At 39.8% G+C, this 24,253-nt stretch overlaps 3 protein-coding genes across 3 annotated transcripts; 1 reads left to right on the top strand and 2 right to left on the bottom strand.

Moving 5' to 3' along the window:
- Positions 1-347: 347 nt before the first annotated feature.
- Positions 348-8,698, bottom strand: usp3 (ubiquitin specific peptidase 3). Its single transcript, XM_076089149.1, has 15 exons — positions 8,246-8,698; positions 7,942-8,002; positions 7,159-7,296; positions 6,724-6,807; positions 6,450-6,531; positions 6,113-6,192; positions 4,641-4,754; positions 4,158-4,271; positions 3,879-4,028; positions 3,590-3,696; positions 3,361-3,441; positions 3,134-3,252; positions 2,896-3,009; positions 1,804-1,871; positions 348-1,209 (listed from the first exon to the last, which is right to left on the bottom strand). The coding sequence occupies exons 1-15, from the start codon at positions 8,334-8,336 to the stop codon at positions 768-770; spliced, it is 1,845 nt and encodes a 614-aa protein (XP_075945264.1). The 5' UTR covers positions 8,337-8,698; the 3' UTR covers positions 348-767.
- A 1,659-nt stretch (positions 8,699-10,357) lies between these two features.
- LOC142948084 (inter-alpha-trypsin inhibitor) lies at positions 10,358-13,166 on the bottom strand. Its single transcript, XM_076089966.1, has 6 exons — positions 13,100-13,166; positions 11,807-11,998; positions 10,969-11,145; positions 10,769-10,813; positions 10,579-10,651; positions 10,358-10,448 (listed from the first exon to the last, which is right to left on the bottom strand). Exons 1-6 carry the CDS (start codon positions 13,164-13,166, stop codon positions 10,358-10,360), a joined length of 645 nt encoding a protein of 214 aa, XP_075946081.1.
- A 2,040-nt stretch (positions 13,167-15,206) lies between these two features.
- Positions 15,207-24,045, top strand: ca12 (carbonic anhydrase XII). The gene is made up of 9 exons (XM_076089761.1): positions 15,207-15,270; positions 15,619-15,639; positions 18,301-18,480; positions 19,586-19,728; positions 21,936-22,031; positions 22,110-22,173; positions 22,370-22,527; positions 22,619-22,745; positions 23,399-24,045. Exons 1-9 carry the CDS (start codon positions 15,207-15,209, stop codon positions 24,043-24,045), a joined length of 1,500 nt encoding a protein of 499 aa, XP_075945876.1.
- The last annotated feature ends 208 nt before the right edge of the window (positions 24,046-24,253 follow it).

Raw genomic sequence — 24,253 nt, forward strand, 5'->3', positions numbered from 1 at the left:
TAATGGAAGAAATAACTACATCGTCTTCCCGTCTACGTGTTGTTGAACTGCGGAAAAAGATTTGCAGGGTCGCTACAAACGGAGCGGTCTTCAGGAAAGGGTGAACTTCAAGACTTCTTTCTTCACTTATAGAAACTTTTATCAGGGCCTGTTTCTAAGACTCACCCAGATAAACACAAGACAAACAAAACCATTTGAGAATGATCATTTCTTTCACATTGCTTCTGGTCAAGAAGTGAAAAGAACTTTCTGAAGCACTAATGAGTAGCTGTCAGTCAATCAATGCATTCTACATCCTCAAACCTCTCGGAATAACTGGAAAACACAACGACAAGGTTCTCAAGAAGTGGATATTACAAAATTAGAAACTTTAAAAACAATAGAAACTCCAAATATTGTTACAATGACAATGTCTTGACACAATACATTTCTTCAGTCTAGGCTAAATATTGGACCAACTGAGGTTTCCCCAGGCTACAGCTTTACTTCATTATGTTTAAACAATCACATCTGGAATCTATTACATACAGAGAAGTCCATCTCATCCGAGGAATAAAACATTATGGAAATAAATGCAACTAGTCATACTAAACAAATCTCAAGCAGCAAATAGATGATGTTGCCATGCAGATCATAAAAAAAACTAAGTAGTATTGCAAATACATTAAACGTGAAAATGACTATTTAAACTCAAGCACGGGGAGAAATGAGATCGAGGAGAAAAGCCAAAATGGAGTGAATAGCTGGTCTGAGGCCGTCTGATACAATCATTCTATAGCTTGGCTGGCTTCCTCTGCTGCCGCCTTGTCTGAGGTATCGCTATCTGCTGCAGCATCCATTGAGGCCGTGTTAGCTTTATGCAGTTCAGCCATGTCCTCACCCACATTTCCCGATGCAGCAACATCTGGGGCTGCCACATCCTGGGTATTCATGCGTGAGGCTGGCACATCTATCAAACCCGTGTCTGCTGCAACCTTGTCCTGAGCAACTGCTTCTGAAGGGCCGCTGTCCGTGGCTGCCGTGTCCACAGCAGGCTTGTTCGCGGCGGTCTTGTCCGAGGCCACCTGCTCGGTCCTCTCCACGTAGAAGAGGATGTAGGCCTTGGCCTTCCTCACTACGTCCTCATTGGTCAGAGTCACCGTGCTGTCGTTGAAGTGGTACCATCGGCTCTCGTGGCTGCCATATGCCGTATAATGCCCCGATCCAACCCTGTGAACACAGACGCGCGTATCACGTTCTGCTGCCTTGGCTTCTGATGAGACTGTGTTCATTGCTGCTCAAGTGAGATGGAGACATTCAGCTCAGCGGTGCAACATCGCCACTTAGAGGCAAGAGGTAAAACGGCAGCACTTTGATGAACAGCGCTCGGCCTATCTTGAAGCCTTTTCAAGGACCCTTGATATAACTGATGTACAAATGGGACATTTGGGAGTCAGGTACTCCTCTAATGCTTGGGAGGGGGCTCATGGGAAAGGGTTAAGATAAGGTGTGTGTGAGTGGGGGGGCTCCTTTATTATAATTCACTACATGTTTACAATAAAACATGCAATAGATCAGTGTATATGATGGAATAGTGGCTTTTTGTAACCTGACCCGCTAGATGGTTTGTAACACAAAGGAGCCTTCATTGGAAACTTTCAAAAAAGTAGCGGGCTCATTTTCCCCACAGGCTGGTTACTCCATATCCTTGTGGAGAGCCCTAGATATATGCAATATCTGTTTGTGCCAATTCAAAAATGAACAAATACATATTTCAACTTCTCCATTTGTGTGTTTAAAACAGGGGATACTCCCTCAACTCACCCAGATCCGTGATGCACTACGACAGCAACGAGGTCATACAGGCAGCTCTCTGGTAATGAATTCTCCGGCTGCAAACAAAAGAAAGACGAGAGAAGATATTTTCTTACAGCACCGGAAAAAAACATCGTGCCACAGACCGCCTGGGAGCTAGTATTCAAACATAACTTTTGGCCAATTTTTGATTTGTAAATGGAACAACCCATAAATTACACAACTCAAAGAATAACAGTAAGGAATAATTTGAAAGCAAACTCCAGTTTACACTAGTTCCCCTTTACGAGTTTGTCCGTTTAACAGTCACTGTTGAACAGCGCCCCCTGCAGGCATCAGTTTAGACACCAAGTCTTACATTACATGTGCTACACAATAATCTAACAACAAAGACTGATTGATCTGTTCAACTACTTTCTCTAGTAATTGTTTTGTCTATAAAATGTTAGAAAACTGACATATGCCCCCAACTTTTCTGTAGATATAAATCCATTATCAGATGACCAAGAGGACAATTCAGTTTTAATCAATCACCAGTTTGGTAAAAGGAACAATTACATTTCTTCATCTAAATTTTTAAATAGTTTATTCTTGGTGCTGTCTGCGGCTTCTCCGTTCGTGCCTAACTTGCAATGCAGCCATTTTAGTTCACCGTCTAGCATTTCACTTCCATTTCCAAGTCAGCCAAGTCAGCCGTCTAGCATTTCACTTGTGATCTTTCCGTGGTCTGAATAGTGTCTCGACTCCTTTTCTAAGTTAGTAAACCATCCCCCTTCATTATAAAGGTTTACAATGTGGCACAAGTAATCTAAGTTCTTGTGAAGTTTGACTGAGATAACTCCAATAAAAATTCCACTAACACCACTTTACCAAACTTGGTAAACAGCAGACACAGAAAGCAGTGCTGACGTATTAATACAAATATTTGAGGATGATCATTTTGTTTTGTTTTTTTAAACTGCAGTTCATTTTTTTACAGCGGCCTGAACTGAAAGAGCACAGCCGACCTCTGACCTGTAGCAGTTCTTACTGTGCCACTAATGTGCTATATAAGCCACGCCCGTTTCATTTTCATTCCTTGTTCGTCCTTTTTTGACTCACCTCCAGTAGGTAGCGCCTCATGTCCAGGCCTTTCAGTGGAAACTCCACATAGGTATCCACCTTGTTTCTTAAAAAGGCCGTCCAGTGGAACCTTTTCAGGTGCAGACACAAAACCTAATACAGGAAATAAAAGCTCCAATTATACCCGAACACAATATTTCCCCCAACTACTTTACTCTCATAGAAAAACCTTTCAAATGAATTAATTGTAGAAAGAATTGAGAATGTCTGTCTCTACCTTTGGCAGCTTCTGGATCCAGAACTTCTTGGTGGATTTCTGTCGCTTTTTACACTTATGGCAATAGTACAGCTCCGTTTCATCGAGTTCTTCCAGGTCAGTGAAGCTACGCAAGCAGTCTAAAACATAAACAAACAACAGAAAATGCTGCCATTAATCTCAGCAGTACACACTTAGAAATACACTTAGTCTAATGAGTCATTACCTCCGACAGTGGGGAAACTTACCACGCAAGGTGCAGGTGGGCCCCGGCTCCTGGTCCTTACTTCTCTTCTGTCTGAACTGGCTGGGAATGTCCAAAGACAGATCTGAGTCAAAAAGAATGGACACAAATTCTCACATAAATACGATGTGAGAATGCATAGGTACGAGTAGGTACGCAGTGTGTTTGGCTATTAAAAGGTGTACTTCAGAAAACATGCGCATCAGACGCTTTCAGTTCGTTTGGGCCTTTACCAAGAAAGGGATCAAACTTCCGAGATTCTGTTCCACATATCAGGCAGTTGACTTCATTCTGCAGTATGCCACCAAAGTTGGATGTGACAACACTGGCAGTCCCATTTCTGTAAAGAATTAAAAAGCAGACATAAAGTAGTTATTATCAATAAATGCACATTCGTTCTGGTGTTCAAGCAATGTCTGAGCTAAAGAATATGCAAACAACATATTCTAAACGCTACGAACTAGTAAATGCTATTATTTGTATATACATATATAAAATCATGCGAAGGTGTCCCGGGCTTACATGCAGCATTTGCCATCTGCAGTGGAGAATCTGACCCCGTCCTGAGGCGAGACTGGGTGAGACGCCCCGTTGCGACTGTACTGCAGCTCCCTGTGGAGGTGGTCCAGCAGGTACCGCATGAACTCGTGTGCATCCTGTTGCTGATAGCCCCTGGACACAAACACACAGCCTTAAATGACATTGTTCCAGTTTAATGAAAGCAGAACTAAGAAGGAAATGGTTTGCTGCTCAGCATGAGGAGCTTAATTCTGGCAAACTCTCCGTACACTCTTGGCATACCTGAAACTTGGCATGATTTTCCATATAGCATAAAATAAGGTATCTGGACTGAAGGCTGTCTGGCTTCCTTGCCACAGGGAACAAAGGGTTTTCCTGAACTCCTCCACCAAAGACCTGTTCAACATAAAGCAGCCCGGTTACCCCAATGCACAACCTGGGACAGTAAGCATCCAAAGCCTGGCCAAACCTCTATGGTTGTTGTTTCTACAGAGGACACAAGACTTTCAAATGCATGACACACAAACACATACTCAAACTTGTGTCCGGCTGCATTACAATGTACAGTGTTTGTCATTCATTATATATCTTATAACACTATTTCTGTGCTACTAAAGGTGTATTATTCAAGATAATTACTCATCAGGAAATGTGTCTAAGATGTACACAAGTAACAATTTAATCAATGTTATACTTGCTGATAATAATTGTTAGATCTTTGCACTCAGTCCATGAACCCCCCCCCCCGACAGAATAGGACCTTACACACTGGTGTCCCCTTGGCTCCGGGTGTGGTACATCCTCCTTCCTGCTGTCTTACCGCTGCGTAGAGCCACTGCAGGCAGCTCCTTGAAATAACAGCTGAACTGCTTGATGTTGCTGTCAAAGAAACACGTTTTGTTAGAACATGCTTGACACCAGACATTAGCACATTCAGCAAAACAGACAGGAACACCCATTTTAATCATATGAACGGTCTACGAATTCCACTTCTTGATTGGGTCTTACCAGTCACCAGAGAAAACCGACGGGAAACCAGCGAGATGTGTGTGGACCAAATTCTGTGACCCATAATGTGGGGAAATTATGATTTGTAACTGTTCCTTTTTTTTTTTTTAAGTAAATTTGATGCATGTACAAGAGAGAGCGCCTCCACCACTACAGTTATCTGTTTGAGTGCATGTGTGGGAAAGATAGAGAAAGATATTAAATATCAAACAAGACATGTTACTTCAGGAAGTGCAATAAACCGCTGAGTCGACAATCTGCTTTACTGTTTACACCAGCACACATACCCAGTGCTCCAGAATAGTCACGAGGAAGGGCTTAACGATTGTGGACGGAGATCGTATTCATTTCTAAACAGCGTTTTTTAAAACAAAAACGAATTAGTGTGGAAGGAGCTTAAGATTATGCAAGATGACAACTTCTGAATGGGAATTTGGAATAGTCAGTATTGGCAGTACAAAAAATGGTTTCTAAAGTAAAACTGTTAATAGTGTGACTATTAACAGTGAAACCATTAACACCGCACAGTAAAAGTCCAAAATTCTACCTCGAGTGATGAGTTATAGAGAGGCCTCATCAGCACAATGTACTTAACATTTGTTCACGGTGGAGCTTGAAATTCGAATATGCTGCTGGACAGCATAATGAACGAGGCATCATATTTTAATTGTTATATTTTGAGAGTCAATTGGGTGAATCTGCAATGTAACCAGTCACATTTCCCTTTCAAGTAAATGTAGTACTACAATGAGTTTCTGTGAAGTCGAAGTACACAGTAAGTAGTAGACAGTTGTAAGTTATTTTGGGGTACAATGAGTTGGAATAGTAACTTAACTAAACCTAAAAATCATAGTAAATCTATAAGCTGTTAGTTAGGGGCATTTTAAGTTTCTGATTTCAACACCATACTAAAATGAATGGTAACTAATGGCTGCCTGGAAAGTAGTAAAACAGATTGTGTTTATTTTTTTAAATCTTCATCATGCTTTGGTAAATGTTCAGCAGTAATACAAAATGTACTTGATATGTTATCGTAAAAACACACCAAGAAAAATGCGTTTTAGCTGGGAACTATGTCCGCTGACTGTGACTCCCCTGACTGGGCCCCAGCCTGTATTAATAAAGGATGACTTGTCATGGGGCCCCGGGTCTACAGGGGCAGAGCTACTGAACCAAGCTGCAAACCCAGTGTACCACCCACATACCTCATCTTCAGTGCAGAACCTTACCTGAGGGACTGCAGAATGGCATTCATGAAGCACGTGTTTCCCAAGTTCCGCAGACCTGTAGCTCCTAAAGCGGCCCCATCCTGTTAGAGACAAGTGAAATGCATTCAAATCCTAATATTCAGTACATATAAAACATAAATATTTTGAAAGGCTTCGGAAAAATCCTGACTAAAACCAAGTTTTAAGCTAACATCTAAAGATAGTCAACTTGTGTAAAGCTCTATAAAGGCTGCAATGACTCGTAAATGGAAATATTTAAGCTAAGTCTGAGCCAAAGTATTTTGTGGTAAAACACCACTGTGGAGCGGCTCCGACCTACATATGTTCAGCCACTTACGTTGTCTTTCAACAACTTGCTATCTGAGGCTGGGTTTTCCTGAAGTTTTCTTTTCCTCTGTCTGTCACCCATCAGTACTGAGCTGTAGGAGGGGAACATGTGTTATCAGGACACTGATGTTGTATTGAGCATGATGTATACTTGCCTTTAGACATTCAAACACTGTCAAACTATCAAGACTACTGCTACATTATAATGACTTATTATAAAATAATTTGGCAAGTATAATGATGACAGAGCAAAACATCTTTTCTTTCTTTGGATTTGCACTTACTTTTCTAAACTCTGCAGATGTTCCCTGACCTTCTGCACCTGCCCAAGCTTTGTGTCATTAACAACAAAGTCATCACATCTGTAACTATAAAGATCCACATTAGTCAAGACACGAAAATGAACTTTGCATAAAAACACTGCATCATCAATATCTTGTATTGTGTTTCACTGTGGTAGCATGCAACATGTGTAAATGTATCAATTACTTCTCAATATGAATATGTTTTGCTTTTAATTAACATTTGTGGCATGCAACAAGAAGATTGTTGGATCCCTAAAAAAGTCAATGAATAGTATCAATAAATGAATGATGACGATATAAAGAAACATCTGGTTCTTGTTACCACACCATAACAATCCCTTGACTGTACTTGTGTAAGGTTCCACTGTGAGTAACATTGTAGACATAGATGTGTTGGTGGTGAAAGACACTCACCAGAACACGCTGTAGCTGCTGCAGTCCATGCAGACGGAATGATGGGATTTCTCTTTCTCTTGTTTCTCGCCCTTCTTTTGACCGACGCCAATGACTTGACACTCTTCAAAGTGTTTCTTTGCATGCCCATTGACGTATCTGTAGAGAAAGAGATTACTTTAGCACACACACACACAACATATAGAACCACCAGAATATAATCCAATATTAAGTGTTGGACTATGTTATGCTCACACATTTTATCAAAGAATCTGGGTCTGCATGTTTTATTGTAAAGAATCTTGATCCTGGGTATAACAATGATGCTCCTCATTGATGACAATACACTACTACATAACATGTCCTTGTTAAAACAAAGACGGTAACTGGAAATTAAACATTTCCTTGATTACATTTGAAGAGTCTTTGAGGAACTGGAAATGTTTCCAAAACAGTGCTAAAGTCTTGTCATATGACATAAGATTTTTCAGGAATAAAACATGCTTAGCGATGTGATTTAATGCAAAAGCAGAAACTGGGGCTAACCAGACTTATCCCAATAAAACCACAGCTTTTTAAAGGTTTTCAGAGACATATTTACAGACAGCAATCTCAGTGACCACTGACTGAGTTATGTAGACTATAGATACATTAATGCAAGTATTGCAGCCCTTTCATGGTTGATTAATTGATTTGTCTGTCCCAAAGTCAAAACGGTTCCCAAAAGGTCTGAGACACACACGTTGCTAGTGAGATATGTTTGCTTTTCCAACTTTAGTTGTAAACAAAACAGCAACTACTTACCTTCCACAATGGACCATCAGACAAGTAAGGCAAATCCATGGACTCTTATTAGACCTACAAACTGGAGATAAAAGAGGAAGTCTTAATTAAGAGTAATATATTTCTATAAGACAGTGTATTGTGTGCTTTTCTTTTGAAAGGACCATTTCCTCATGTGTTCACTGTGATCTGCCCTTGAGTTAACGTAACATTATCTATCTAACGCTGGTTGATGGTAACATGGAAGCAAGGGCTGGGATCCAAATGATTGCACTCCGTTAACGTCAACGTTAGTAACGTTGGATGAAAGGGTGACTTCTCTTACCGTTGCAACACCAGGAGAACGGAGTGCCGTTAGGGAGCCTGGAGGTGTCGATGGGACAGCTCACGTTTGAGTTCAGATGAGGGCACTCCATCGACTCACGAAGTCAGCTAATGTCAGCCAACAGTGCACCAGGAACAAGGCAGCTAACAATAGTTAGCCAATTAACCTAGAGTAGCTAACGTTAGCTAATGCTAGCTGGCCAACTACTTCAGCTCGCGAACGCACGTTTTCCGGTTCTTTGCTGGCGCTTAATCGTTTGATAGCTACACTATTTCTTGCATGGTTTCAGGACACAGCAGTTTACAGATAATAAAGATAATGCCGTTTCCACCCTGACATATTGATAGTTAAAATAGTAACGTTAGCTTTGGTGTAAAAGGTACTTGGTAACTGCTGGCGTTTGCCACAAACAAATGGAAATACCTTGAGGAAGTGACGTAGTTTCTGCCGGCTCGGCCTTTTGCCAGCTAACGTTATAAAACAAAGATGAAAAATCTTCTGGGCGTTAGTTACGTTTAAGTACTTCCTTCTTCGCTTACATTCCCCTGGCCGCTTATAGATACGGTATGTGCCTCTTATTTGGGTCGGCACTCTTTTCTATTGGATTAATACCTACTGATATTTAGAAGCTCTAATGTTCAACCGAATTAAACCATGTTGTGAGACTTTAAATTAGTTTAGAAGTGTCACGCATGCGTAGTGGCCTCGCTTCCGATCGTTGCCTATTAATTGAATATGCAGACTATTGGCTATGTCAAATATCATATAATATAATATTGGGTGCTCATACCAGAGGTGAGAAATCATTGTTTTGAAAGTCACAAGTAAGTCCCAAGTCAAGACAGACAACTCCCAAATCAAGTCCTGAGTCCTAAACAAGTCATAATGTTTTTGTTTTTTTTGCCAAATGTAATGCCATTTTAACAACAAAGTAATAATATATTATATTTACAAAACGCATGAATGCTTTTGAAAATGTGTATGTAAAAACAAGATGTTTAAAATATGTATGACTGAACAACCTCAAGGTTGAGAAAGCAAAACACTTCCCATAAAATAAGACATTCCAGTGATTCTTATGCAAAACTGCTTTTATATCCCAAATACAAGGCATGAGCATAAACATTTGATACAACAGCGACACATTTCAAGAAGATGTGACAGGTTGGTTTTGACACTATTATGTTGAGATGTTTGCAGCCTAAAACAAAAGATTCACAAATGCTGAGCCGGAAAAGATAATAACAGAGTATGCAGTGGGCATGCACTTCACAAAATCACCTCTAAATATATGTGTTGGGTTTAGAATTGGCATGTGCCTTCAGAAGATTTCAGATAGTTTTCAACAAATCTTTGAGCCAGGTGATGATGCAGTTATATTTTGGAAACATTGAAATGCATCATTAGAAAGCATTTGAGGTAATTGTGCACAAGCAGATGAGTACCTGAATGATGCAGTTCGTTTGTCATTAAAAAAATACTGAGATGCTTCTAAAGGAAATATTTCTCAAAACTTCAGGTGCAGCACTAAACAATGAATTGAATTAATAACTGATGTGCCCACTGTTTTCTCAGTGAATTATTTGGTCGATAAAAATTGTAAGAAGCAATTTCCTGGATCCCAAATTGTTTTGTCCGGCCAACCCAAATGTATTCTGTTTACTATCACATAAGGCAAAGCAGAGCAGGAAATCCTCACAACTGAATAGCTGCAACAAAGGAAACCGTTGACATTCTTCCTAGAAAAAGGACTTCAACAATTAATCAATTATTCAAATGGTTTCAGTTAAATCAACAGATCAATTAATTGACAAATCTTACCACTGTGGTTGCTTTTGACTACACTTGTGACTGATCAGATTTATTTAAATTGCTAAATGAAAGTACAGTATAAAGTTCCCAGGAAATAACACAACTTAAGACACATCACTTTGCACATGTGTGTGAAACAAAACATGAAACAACAAAATTGTAATGGCTTGTACATAATGTCAGTAAAAAAATTCGAAATTGAAGTTAAATGTTGCAATCAGTTATGTTTGGTATCAAGACTATTAGAGTTATAATACACAACCAAGCTGATGAATGTTGCCATCGAGGTGACATGATTTTCTATGCCATTTCAATCGCCTTATCCTGAAGAGGTGAGCCAGACTGGATGTCTTTACTTTTCCCTTCTGCCTTCATTTTGGGGCTCTTTTTCCTGAAGAAGAACAAAAAATATGAATACAATTACAGTAGAGTGGCCATTAAGTGTAAGGAATGTTATTGCTTTTTAGTTTGAATTATTTCTGTAAAACTATAAAGACAAAGAAAAAGACTCTTACTTTGACTGAACAGTCAAGACAATCACAGTTATGAAGATGGCGGCAATAATGACAGAAAGCAGAACTCCACAGATGATGGCTGTTAAAGAGCACATGTAAATAGATTTAACACAAGAAGTATATAACAACATTTTTGTGCAGATAGTTGCAACTTAGAGCCTGATGTAAAATGAGTGAAAAACAGTTATCTACTGACCAATAGGAGTGTCTGGCTCGTCTTCCTCTTCTTCCGCACCATCATCTTAGAACCCAAACAATTGACATCAACACGATGAAAAACATGTATCATGTTTTTTTAAAGTGTCATTACTGACCCGTTAGTTTTAAAACATGTATTGACATAATGATGTTTCAACATGTATAATTAACAGCAAATGGAGAGAGATTATTGCTCACCATGGATGCCATCACAGGTGGAGTTGCAGCTCCCTTGGTCAAAAAACCTGTTTCCATTTCCAATGCATCCAGACCAGAGGAATTTTTTGCATTTGTCATGAACAGAATCGTAGTAGTATCTCAAAAACTGACCACTGCATTCACCTTTGGCCTTTTTAAAGTGGCAGGCTTGGGACACTGTGAAGAGAAAACATCATCCCCATCAGAAAGTAGTCATTACAGCGGTAGTAAAACTAGTAAATATATTTTAAAAAAAACAAATATGATTGATCATGTCTAAAATTGCTCAACTAAACAGCACATAATTAGATGATTGAAACTTTATGCAGCAGCAGTATATTAAAGCCTCTGCACATTTATTCACATTATGTCCTACTCCTCCACCACTTGGTGGCGCATTGCTAACACTCGTGCTGACACGTGTCTTTTCTCTGAAGACATAATGTAATAAGGGGGCAAAAGTAAAACTCAGCAATTTCTGGGTCTATTAAATTGACTCAGAAAAATAGCATCAGCATTGATATCATGTCGATTTTGCTGTCTTATAATGCACATGGTCCTAGACATGATAATAATTTGGTCGAGGCAGATCTCAAGAAGCCCTTCCTCTCTTGGTCCTTTAGGCCATAAAACTCTTCCTCATTAGGCAGTTTCATGTTCCAAAGTCCTTACAGCCAGGAAGAAGGGCAGCGCTTCTCTCTAGACTGGGTTAATCCACATTTAGGTGGCCTTTATTTAGGTTGCATATTTAAAACAGAGTAGTGAATCAAGATGAATTACTAATTAATTAATTAATTAATTAATAATATTTCGCTAATGGTGTTTAAAACCCTCTTACCATCCACGGGGTAGATGTTTTCTGCATTGACGGAACAGTTCCTTATGCACTCTCTTTCATTCTCAAAACGGTTGGCATTTCCTCCTTGGCCTTTGTAAAGGAAAGGATTGCACTGACCCTTGATGGGGTCATAATGCAATGAAAAGGTGAAGCTTGAACCTTCACCTTCTTCAGGGGCCAATTGACAGAAATCTGTTGGATGATAACAAACACTGTTAGTCAGATAACTTTTGTTTGTAAAAGGTGATGCTCTGGTTTTGTGGTTGGAAGAACTATTGGCTACAGAATAAGCTGTTGAGTTGACCATTGCACAATTTCTGTATGATAGGGGTTTCACCGAGCATGATCAGCACATAACTAATGTTTAACTAATGTCATCACCAGATACCCACTCCCTCTTTTTATGACGGCAATAAAGAGTTTAATTTAAGGTACATTTTCGGCCCTCCCGCCCTTCATAGATTTCACTGAAGAGAAGTGGTTTCAAACAATTCTTTTAACCAAAAATACACTTGATTTGTGCGGGAAACTAACTTAGTAACTACGTGGCTATTCATGGGTGCTCGATAATTTGCAAAGCTGTGAGGTGAGGTGAAGTTGCAGGTCGACAGCTCATCATGCTCAGGCTCAGACAGAAATGATCTCAGTGTTTAAAAGTTTAGAATTATAGAGGAAGGAATTGTCCAGTCAGCTTAGCACAACCTTTAGCAGTGTGTAAATAACATTTCCAGGAGAGTAAAGGTACAGCAAGTACCATCTCTTCTTTGGTCACATCTAAAGACAATCATTGTTGGCTTTAGTTGCTAGTTACAACATAAAGAGAATGTCAGCAAAAAGGTAAAATACAATTATATCTTGCTGAGAGATGCAGTTTAGAATTATATAATGTATCCTACTGAAGCATGTTTTTTTCCCCCATCAAGTCTATTGTTGCCTGATTGAATATCACTGTTCTGGACAATGATTCCGCCTAATTTATTTTGTCTTCCGCCAATGAAACCGCCATGTTGATCTGATCTGAAGGTACCAAAACGCTTTCTCCTTGATTCAGTTTCGGAAACATTATGTTTAAGTGAAAAACATTGACAATCATATAAAAGGTGAAGAAAATGTAATATTTTACAGTTATGTTTTTAAAAAAAAGCAACAATACACAACGCTAACATTTGATAATTCTTCACTAAAGACGAGTCTGTGTGCTAGTTTCCTGGCCTATTCTGAAAAGTACACCTCTGGTCTATAAAACGTTCTTTGGTTACTATTTTAAATTGAGAAGAAAACAGTTTGATGTACCTGGAGGATTGGAATGGCTGATGTAGAATGCAGAAAATGCAATCCCCAAAAACAACAGGTGCTTCATCTTGCTGCTTGCTTTTGTTCTGTCTTCACCGGAGTGAGTGAGGGTTGTAAACCAGAGTGGGTTGTCACGACCTTTGGACCAATATTTCCTCAATGGTGACAACTGCCACTGAAACAAAAGTTAACAGCAGGGAAAGATATCTTCCTCTTTTTTATTATCTTTATCATACAGTATGTACGAGGGCTTTTATATTAGGTCGAAACCAACTAGCTCCAAATGCAGATAATATGCAGTAGCGTGGGTTAATATTGCTATTGTTGGGTGTTATGTTTAAAACACCTTATGCCTCATTCAGGTAACAATCAGGCTTAAAGATGACTACTGCTGCACAACAGCAGCACACACAAAGTAGCATAGATTAGCATATTGACTAACTTTATTTTTGTAATTTTATGGTGATTTTGCATCAGAAATGAGATTACCTGAAGCAATTTAAATGACTCCAAATGCAACCTAACCTTTTGCAGAGGACTTGATTAAAGAGCATTTTTGGAAAGTTAAAACCCTCCTGTCATAGAGTTACCTCAGGGAATTACTCTATCCTCTTATTTTTCATTTTGGCTGAAACACTTCAGTTTTACATTGTCACATCGTAAGACTTTCATCTTTAACCTGTGATAATCCTCATCATGTGTCACGATTTATGTTTTGAATTAGTTATTTATTCTGTTTTATTGAGATGTTCTGTGTCTTGCACTTTATTTCCTGCCTTTGTCTGTCTTACCCCTGTGATGGTCTGCCCTTCCCCTAGTTAGACACTGCTGCGTTCAATCACCTGCACCTCCTCAGTCTGCTTCACTTCACTTTCTGCCCCTGTCTGTTCCTCTCGTGATCGTCTGCCCCACCCTTAATTGTAACCTGCTGTGTCTAATCACCTGCACCTTCCCTGTATATTTAAATCCCTGTGTGTCCCTTGGCTCAGTGTTCGTTAGTCTTTGGTGGTCTGCCTGCCATTTCCTCTCGGTACGTTTAGTGTCTGCTCCACGTTGCCGTGTTCCCTGTTTCTTTGGATGTGTTATTTTCATGGACTTGTGATTCACATGTTTTTGTGTTGAATACTTTTTTGTTACAATTAAACCCACAATTATCCAACCCTCCGTTTCCCGAGTCTCCCTGCATTTGGGTCCAGCCCTTTCTTTTCTGCAAAAACCTTACATCATGAGCCAAGTTAAAATAAAAGAAACAATTTGTAATTATTTTGTCTTCAAAGAGTAAGATAGATTGATGATGAATGTGAAAACAAACTCTGCCCACACATCATTCTGTACATTTTGTTGAGGGTGGCTTTATAATAAATTCTACACAGGACTGTAAATGTATCGTGGTTAGTATGTTTGGGGTGTATTGTTTTTGTAGGCATTCTATTTGTAATATTCTTTAGCCAATTATTTGCCTCATAGTGTTTACTTTGACTTGTTGCCCCATGTTGCATGAGGGCACCACAGTAATTTAACACCCAACCTTTAGGCAGACAGGTAAGGCAGAGGGAACTCATTTAGCCTACATTTCTGTGTGTGTTCTGCATCTTTAAGTGTTTGAGTGGGGGAACTTTAGGAATGTCAAATTTTGACAGCCAAGCTTTTTTTTTTTTATCAAACATGGTGACCCCTAATATTTCAATAGGGTTACAAATTTTCATAGTGGCAGGCAGCACAAATAGGTTGCTTGTACACCTATTGTGCAGGTGCGTCTTGTAGCGCCCTCACACACACCTCACTTTCTTTTAAACCACATTTCCCTGTAACAACACCGGCGCACGTGCACGCGGCTCAGCGTTCCCCGCATCTTTCGTCCGCCGGCGGCAGCTCGAGCCCAAGATGATTGACGTCGTTTGGATGCGGTCGCCGCGTTAAGTTGTCACTCTCCGATGACTCTGGAGGCTGGTTTTGTTTTTGCTATGACGTCAGCGCGAGCTACAATGGAGCTGGCAACACGAGTAGGCTATAAAAGCCGGTTTGAAGGCTAGTGCTCCAAGCTCCTGCTCTGCACCGACTTGACATCAGGCTGCCTATCGCACGAGGGAGGGCTGAGGGGATCAAGATGCACTTTCTGAGCTTCACACCCATCGTTTCACTATTGATGACTTTCCTGGCTGTACTGCATGGTAAGATCTTTGATGCGTGGTGAAAGTAACCTGTTAGGATGTAACTTTTAGATGCACTTTTAGAGATGTGTAGAAAAAAGAAAATATTTTGGCCATTTAGGCCAAAATATTTTGTGAACAAAATGCTTCACGGCAGATGTCTTCATCCACCTGCACGTGCTCCGACTGACACTTGTCTCTGAAATAAAAACGTTAAACGTCTGCCCCAAATTAATTGTTTTCAATTCATTTTTGTTTTATTTATATGTTACTACGATACTGCACCCTTTAATGTGTGTGGAAGTGCAGTTATTCTGATATATTTTAATTTACAGTGGGAGAAAAATATATTTTTTCTTTCTGTTTCAGCTGCCAAATGGACATACAGTGGTAAGTCTTATAATATTTTCCACATAATATATAAAGCTAAGAAATATTTTCGAAAACATTCGGTGCATTTGCAATACCAGTCCATGTGCACTTGTATCAAGTTGAAGACATAGAAGTTATGATGTGGTAGTATTCTATCCTTTACCATAAACAATCAAGTGTTAGAATTAAATTTGATGCAACTCTCCGAGAGTCAATACCTCAGAGTCAGAAAGGATGTTACTTTTGCTTTGAGCTGACAACGCCACACAGAAAGACAAAAGAGCTATAAATCTATAGCTTTCTGATCAAGTGGAAATAAACCTCAGTGACCTGTCTTTGACCTCCAAAGACAACCTGTAGTGACATCCTTCCTGTCACCTCGTGTAACTGTAATGTTAAGTACAGACTCTGCAACATTTCATAAGTGCCTTTGTCTCATGCCTTAAGGTCTGTGGGCAACCATGACTATGGCTTCCATAAACTGTCCTCAGAGACCTCGTGTCATTGTGTCACAGTGCCTCTTGAAAGTCTGTTGCTCTCCAGGAATAAATGTTAAAACCAACAAGTTAGCAGGTGAAGCAATTCAATGCATTTGTCCTAACTAATTCTTTGGACAGATATTAAACACACTTTTGACTACAATCATTGGTCAAATCCACCGTCGTCTTATAAAGATAACTTGATAGTGTGCAAACTGTTTCACAGGCACAGAAGGGGTGAATAAGAAAATAGCTACTTCTCTGCACAGTAATTTATGTTCAAATAATTATAGTTAGAGGAAATTATACTTGTTTAATTCAGACATCTGAGAGAGGCTGATCCAGAAAATGGCCCTTTGTGGATTCTACGGACACAGCTGTCCGTCTCCTCTTTGTGAAAATTTGGTAAATTGACAGAAAACCCACCTAAATAAGCAATAGAAAATTAGAATGGGAAATTTGAAATGTATGTGTCAGTACAGGGGAACACCATAACAATGTGGCAAAATAAATGATGATTCACCCTGCTGTACTTGGCCAAAACCATTTACACGTTTAAATGTTAACACTTGGATCCTTCCAAAAATGAATACAGTGCATGATACTTAATAGAATACAAAATCATCAACATTTAGAAAAATCTGCAATTTGAATGAAAACAAATTGACAAGAAGTCAAAATGGAAAGTTTGGTGATGACTACTGAGGAAAGCTGTACATATATAAATATACATCCTTATTTGAAGTGCGGCATGGTGGATTTCTTCCCTGGTTACAGTAAAACCCTCAAGAGGCCTATAGTCATCGTAGTCAGTAGTCTTTAGGACTAGTGGCACTTTCTGTTGATGGGGGTACAGCTGAGTCATACGATTTATCTCCACCTCAACACTCCACCCTGTGGCAGAGGACAAGACAGTGAACTATAACATTGGTGTAAAATATATGATGTTGATGGTGACTGTAGTTTTTCTCACCCTGCTCTTGTTTTTTTTTTAGTCTGACCACTGATGTAATGTCAAACCATTGACTTTTTATTTAACATTCCTTCCTCATAGGAACAATCCCATTTTCTTTTAAATACCCACACTCATGTATGTTCTACCAAGGATCTCCAAGGGGCCACCAAAGGCCACCGAAGGCCACTGAAGGCCATTATTAACGGGCAGACTGAGTCTAATTAGAACAGCAAATGAAGTGGACACTGAGTAATTATAGCCATAAGAGTAACGTTCTTCCTTATAGGGTGGGTTTGCCTAGATTGAACTTTGCTTCAAACAAGTATTCAGTGATTTCATAGCTTCACTTGATGCCTTTTGGCATGTCTTGTACAATCAATCCACATTTGTCTGGGAAGGGACAGTCTGGGTGGGGGCAGGCCTCATGCTGCATCATTCATATTTAACCACGGTCAGCTGGCATATGGTGAATGGTGCGTTTTTGATGAATTCTGGATAAATAATGAATCAGTGGCAAATATGCAGAAGTGATGTGAGCTCTGGTACATTCAAGGTCTTTCGTGCCATCTTATATTCCGCTACAATTATGTTATTTCGGATTTGATCGGGTCCATTCATTGCAAACTATTAGCCTCACTTTACACTGACAGCATTTATGAAAAGCCCAGCACACTTCAGTCAATACACTGAATGAAATATGAGAAATTAAGCGCTTAATGTTTTCTGCATCATTTGTCATTAACATTTTTTTTCTGTCTTGTATCATCCCCATGGCAAGTGTGCCTTGTGTGAGAAACCCTCGTGCAGCTGAGGTCACTTTGTAAACTGCATGACTCCATCTGCAAATGTGGCAGTTTCTGGTGTCCTGTGCTTTATGGAAACCTTTCATTTGAAGAGAGACTCTCCACAAACAACAGCCTGCTTCTCACTCTGCTGTAGAAAGGGCCAAGAGCGAAGCCATGGGCCTCTCCCATGCCGCCTTGTGTTTAGATAATAATACTTCACTTTGATGACAGATACAATGTTCAGTAGGCCAAGGACAAGTCCTGGTCCACCTTGGAGCCATCCCATATTTAACTTCACACTGGGGCATGCTTTGCACAATGCTAGCATTCGGAGGTGAAATACACTTTTTGGATGAAGGATTAGAATATCACCGGACAGCATATTCAAAAAGTAAAATTACATTTGGGTTACATTAAGGTCCAGACATTTCCCAAAGGTGTTTTATTGATGCTGTTGCAGGGCCAGAAGGACAAGACTACTGGCCAAAGCACTATCCATACTGTGGTGGAGCTTTCCAGTCCCCAATAGATCTCAAGCCAGGGCTGCTGAGGTTCGACCCAACTTTACGCCCAATTGAGATCCAAAACTACAACCTGTTGCCCAATGAGCAGCTTATACTGGGAAATGACGGACATACTGGTGAGTATAAGTCATCAGTGTTATCAACAAAATACACAATAAGGTACAGTACGTCAAGATAAATTATTAGAAACTAATTTCATCACAAGTAACAAAACTATGTATTAACTAAGCAAATATTTAAGTTCAAGTGCACACTATGTTTTGTTCGTATTGGGATCTGATGTATTCAATGGAAATGGTCCTACATAAACGTTGAGGAGTCTGTTCTCGCTGTTAAGGCCTAATTTCTGGGTCAACCTAAAGAAAATGATAGGAGGATCTTCTTTGTACATCTGCCACAGCAATTTTCCATAAGCACCCCCTTATTATCTTAGCTGCCCTTCCAGGCAAAGAAGGCGCTTCATGTTTTGTCTGGGAAAATATGAACAGAGATCAGTCATCTGTTCGGCCTCGACTGAGTCTGATGCATCTTAACAACAGAAACCAGTTCCAGGTTTAATGTCCAATTTCTATACATAACGCATAGAAATCCCAACATAGACAACCATGCCCATGTGCCATAAAAAAAAAGTAAATGTATAGATGACTTTGGCAGATGAATAAGATTATTCCACTAAATTGTAGTTGATGAATGACTGTGTTTTGTTTGAAGAAAAGAAACACAGAGAAAAGTGAGGTTGTTCGACCTGTGGCACTAAACAGTATGCTGCAGAACTTGTGTTTTCTTCTTACATGTTACTTTTATGTAGCTGCATATGTGAAATGTCTGTGGTTAGCTCTGTATAGCCAAACACGCTTGTAATGTCTGCCTTGTGTTGCTGCAATGCTGGTGTAAAGACTACCAGACAAATGCTTATGTATGCATGGGTAATTGGCCTCAACGCCACAAGCTGAGTGGCATCATAAGCGTGAGGTGTTTCTGAAATAAGCTGTTTCACTTGTAAACATTCATCACACACAGACGAACATGTGGAAAGCGCCCTGCGTCACTGTACCATAAATTAAACGTGGCTACACAGCTTTTGCAAAAGGTCAGCACAGAGGGGGCCACACTGACTCCCTCACTTTAGATCAAGTTGATGTGTCTTGATCCCCTGATGTTAACTGAAGAAACCCTCTCCCCTGCTCTGTTATGTGTGGTGGGGTGTCTCTTGATCCACAGTGAAATTATCACTGCCCTCTAAGATGCACATCTCCAGCCTGCCTCATCGTTACACTGCAGCTCAACTTCATTTGCACTGGGGCTCCTCCGGTAGACTTGCGGGCTCTGAACACATGGTGAACAGTAAGCAGTATGCAGCCGAGGTAAACACTTCTTACTACTCACTATTGATGGAAAAGGTGCAGGTCGAAAACTCACAACGTACATTTACTCTAGTACAATTTCGAGTTCTTTGGAGTATTTCCATTTTTTGTTACTTTATACTAATGCTACTCCACTATATTTGAGAGGCAAATACTGAACTTTTGACTGCACTACATTTATCAGACACTAATAGTTCATAGTTACTTTGCAGATTCAGATTTCACATGTAAAACGGTTTGTACAATATAATGCAATATTATAGAATATACCATCCAACAATATAAGTAATACTATATCTATAGCAGATATATGGTACATGCAACACTAAATGGTGTCATTTTGAGTGAGTACTTTTACTTTTGATACTTGAAGTACATTTTGCTAATAATACTTGACCTACTGTATATTTACTTATAATAGTGCGCTTTATACTGTAGTGCTGCAACATTTATTTCAGTAAAAGTTAAAGGTCAATATATGGTTAGCTATCAGCAATTAAACAGGTCTTTCACTTATCTGCCGCTCAAGCTCAAAAGCTCCACATCTGCATGTTACATATATTACTGTTCTAGTTACTTGACACTGTGTCAGACCTTGAGTCGACATCTACTTGACAGTCTGAAATCGCTTATCGTGCATCTTATGTGATTTACTGTCAAGTACAATTGAATGCTTGTATAAAACACATTTTAACTTCAGAGACACAGAAATTTTCAACAGTAAACAAGTTGGGATTCTTTAAAACCTAGACTTCTGAGATTATAAAGAGGGGACAGTTTAGGTCATAGCTGTTTTTTTCAAAATAAATCATACCTATAGAATTAGCATATTTCATTATAGCACACGCTAAAAGGCAAAGACATAATTCCAGTCAGCCTCAGTATGTACAGAATGACAGCATGATTTATTTCTGCAGGGTTTAAAGAGATTAAAGTACCAGACTATTATATGCTTTGCTTTTCAACCACTTCTGGAAGAAGTGGCTGTCTGTGCTATTTAATGTGCCAAGCCCTGTAAGCAGGGTTTGCTCCATTTACTTTGGAACTCAAAGTAAAGCAGACAATAAAGTCTTAACATAAGAGTCTCTTTTATGATATAAACCAAAATAGGAGACTATTTTTCTTACATGATTTGGAGTAATTTGAATTACAGTGGGTAGAAACAGAAATGGTTACAACCTGTGTGCTTTTATGTGGCCATGCCCGAGCTGCAGGCTTCACAGCCACATGTAAGGTGCTGTGGTTTGACCTGAAGTTCTGAGTGGACACGTTGAGAACATGCATCTTTTCAAGTCTCTCCAGACTCCAGAACCACAGTTTCTTGATGACATGTTGTTTGTAGGGATGGAATGATGGAAAATTTTACATTTCCCGGAAATAATGCAATGTCCAACTTTTTTTTCCCCAGACAATTTTGTCATATTTGACCAGAATGACAATACCATGCCTTTGTGTTGCACCGGATTTACAACACAATCCTGTCACAAAAAGAACCGACAGTCTTGTATTTATTTATGTGCTGTAATAGACCACCTGCTCTTGTGTGCTTTTGTCATATATGTTCCACAACTATTACAACCCCTGAACATCACCTGCTATTTTCAATCCAATCCAATACACCTACCATGCATGGAACAAGTGTGATAATTAGTGACAGCTGTTGGCTGCAAATTTGTTTTCATGAAAATAAAATCTAAAGGAAATGTAAGACGGTAAGATGGCACGAAGTTGTAATGTGTAATCTCCTCTGCGTGCAAAGAAAATGTAGAAAAATAATTAGTTTTAAAATAAAAACAGCTGCAAGATACGTTATTCAATAAAATTTTACTCACTTAAATCTGTCTTTATTATTGATTTCTTCAACAATTACCAGCCATTGGTCCTGTGTCGAGGGCATGTTTCCCCTAATATGCTTTTTAACTTTCAATTGTATTTTTACCAAATATATGTTGCTTTCCTTTATATGTAAACAAATATAAAACAGGGCTCACGTTGCTTCCCACAGTCTAACTCGCTGTATCCAGGGCAACATTATTACTTCTTGTTTCTTGTAAAAGTTTATCTGTTTTGCAATTTTTAATTCTCAAGAGAATAAGAAAAGCACAAATGAAACACAGAATAATCACACTGAGGTTTTGCCTACATATGTAGATTGCATTATTTGTTTCTTCCACAGGGTCTTGACTCATTTCTCTTTTCTGTCACAGATGCATGTTGTACACTTCAATTCAGACAAGTATTCCACTTTAGCCATGGCCATAGACAAATCTGACGGCCTGGCTGTGCTGGGTGTCCTGATTGAGGTGAGATGCTAAGGGAGAGGGATGGCAATGTGTGATTTTCTTGTGGAGCAGAACCATCTAACTATGTTTGTCATACAGGTTGGCGATTTCAATCCGGCCTTTGAACAGATTCTGAGGTTCATTGACAGTGTCAAATTTAAAGGTGAGTCTAAAGTGATGATTTTCTTGCATAGTTTTGAGTATGATTAGTGACAAAGCTACCTTGGTGATGTCGTTTTATTTCTCGGTTTTGGGATCAGAACCTTCAAAGTCTTCATCAGGTCATTCATGTGGCCATTCTGGATGTTACTCTGACGTAAACAGTTGTTAAATGGTTACAAATGACTTCTCTCTGGCAGACCAGAAAGTGCGGGTGCCCGGATTCGACATCAGAGAACTGCTGCCTGAATGTTTGGATGAGTATTACCGCTACGACGGGTCGCTGACGACTCCCCCGTGCTATCCCAGTGTCCTGTGGACAGTGTTCCGAAATCATGTCACAATATCTCACAAACAGGTGCTCCTAAATAGTTTTTTCAGACATTTTAATATGGTTTTATTGTTTTGACCTTAATTGGTGGAGAACTTGTTTTGTTGTATCTCCTTAGTTTCTGGCCCTGGCAACATCCCTCTACTCCTCTGTTGCCCAAGACTTAGCCCCTGTGTCTCTGACTGACAACTACAGGAGAACACAGCCACCTGACAGCCGAGTTGTGCTGGTTTCTTTTAAGGAGGGTAAGTATGGTCTTAAAAATGCTTGCTTTAATGTTTGAGCAGTAATGCAAAAGTCACATGAATGACGTAGCCCCTGCAAAGCTTTAAGAATGAGAGCAAAAGGCCAGGTTTGAATGATGTTTGTGCATTTTTTTCAGGGCTGTCACACTTGTTTGCTATCACCTGCTTGTTGTTGAGCTTTCACTCTAATGTCTTTCTTAATCATCTTTAAAGTTGATTGACTTTGATGAGCTTGTTCGAAAGTAGGCCATCTTTCAAGACCCGACAAATCATCCGTCTCCTGTGACAAACTGAAAAAGTCTGCAGCCCTTAAATTATTCTTTAAAGTCTTACTTTTATGTGGTTGACTGGTTTACCACAATGTATGGTATTTAGCCCATATAGTGTGGTAAGAATGTGCATGTTTTCTGCATTTTCAAAGCTTCCCACTCCGAGCTATGCTTTTCTAATGGCACATGTGTTTTGAAATGGCAGTGTGGAATCCTCTGCTTTTAGCTTTAATGAGCGGCATTTAGCAGGCGATTGTTGTGCTTTTAGTTTAGCACTACAGACAGTGCTGTTGCATGCTGGCCGTGAAAATCCGAAGTCGTTCCAAGAAATATCCCATAGGCTGGGATTTTTAACAAGCTGTGATTGGCTGTGTGTCGATGCAGGCAGTGGACTGCAAGGTACTCTCACAGTCACATCTCAACTCGCGAGGAAGCGAATTGTTCAGCAGCTGCTGGTTGGTGACCTAGCAGACCTGGCTGATGAAGGGCTCTACCAGCTGCTACCAAGTGGCTCAGAGAAGCTCCATGGCAAGAACAAAGACCTCAAGAACCAGGAGACTGAGACTCCGGACAAATCCAAACAACAAACGCTGAATTCATCCCTTTGGAAGAAGAGTCAGACCAACCCCTCGGTGGGAAAGTTAGGGCTGGCTGAAGACGCTCTGTGCTTCGTCTCACTCGAGCAGAGAGTTACCCGTCAGCAAAAACAGTCTCATGCTGGGGGCCAGCTGGTTCAGGCTCTCAGACATGCTGCTTTCCCTGAGCTCAACCTCAAGAGCTACCTGGACTGTAAGTCGGACCTAGCCCTCCCCACTATCAGACACATTCTCCATGGACGGCCAACAGATGAAGCTAATGAGTTAGAAAGCTCCCTGAAAAAAGCCTTCAGTAAAAGAAAGAGTACCACAGCAATCAAGCAAAGTGTGCCAGTGACAAAGTACGGCGGTTTCTCCACTGCTACTGTTCCCAGGAAACCACACAGCCGGGGTTATCCACATCCTTGGCTTTTGCCAATGGAGTGGGAAGACTAAAGAGATTCCTGACATAGTTGTGACTCACTTTCTGGAGCAGTCATCAGTTGTGTGTCCCTAAATGAAAGACTAGTAATAAGAAATAGTAGTATGAGTTAATATACTTATTGTTTAGTGTCTTGTGTAGATTGTAGATTTTTGTCATAAAATCAGCAACATTCTTACTTTGGGCTTTAGGTCTGTCCATATAATTTTGCCATGCCATGAA

Source organism: Anarhichas minor, unplaced genomic scaffold (genome assembly GCF_050575085.1).
Source record: "Anarhichas minor isolate MPS153535 unplaced genomic scaffold, ASM5057508v1 ptg000011l, whole genome shotgun sequence".
Classification (NCBI taxonomy): Eukaryota; Metazoa; Chordata; class Actinopteri; order Perciformes; family Anarhichadidae; genus Anarhichas; species Anarhichas minor.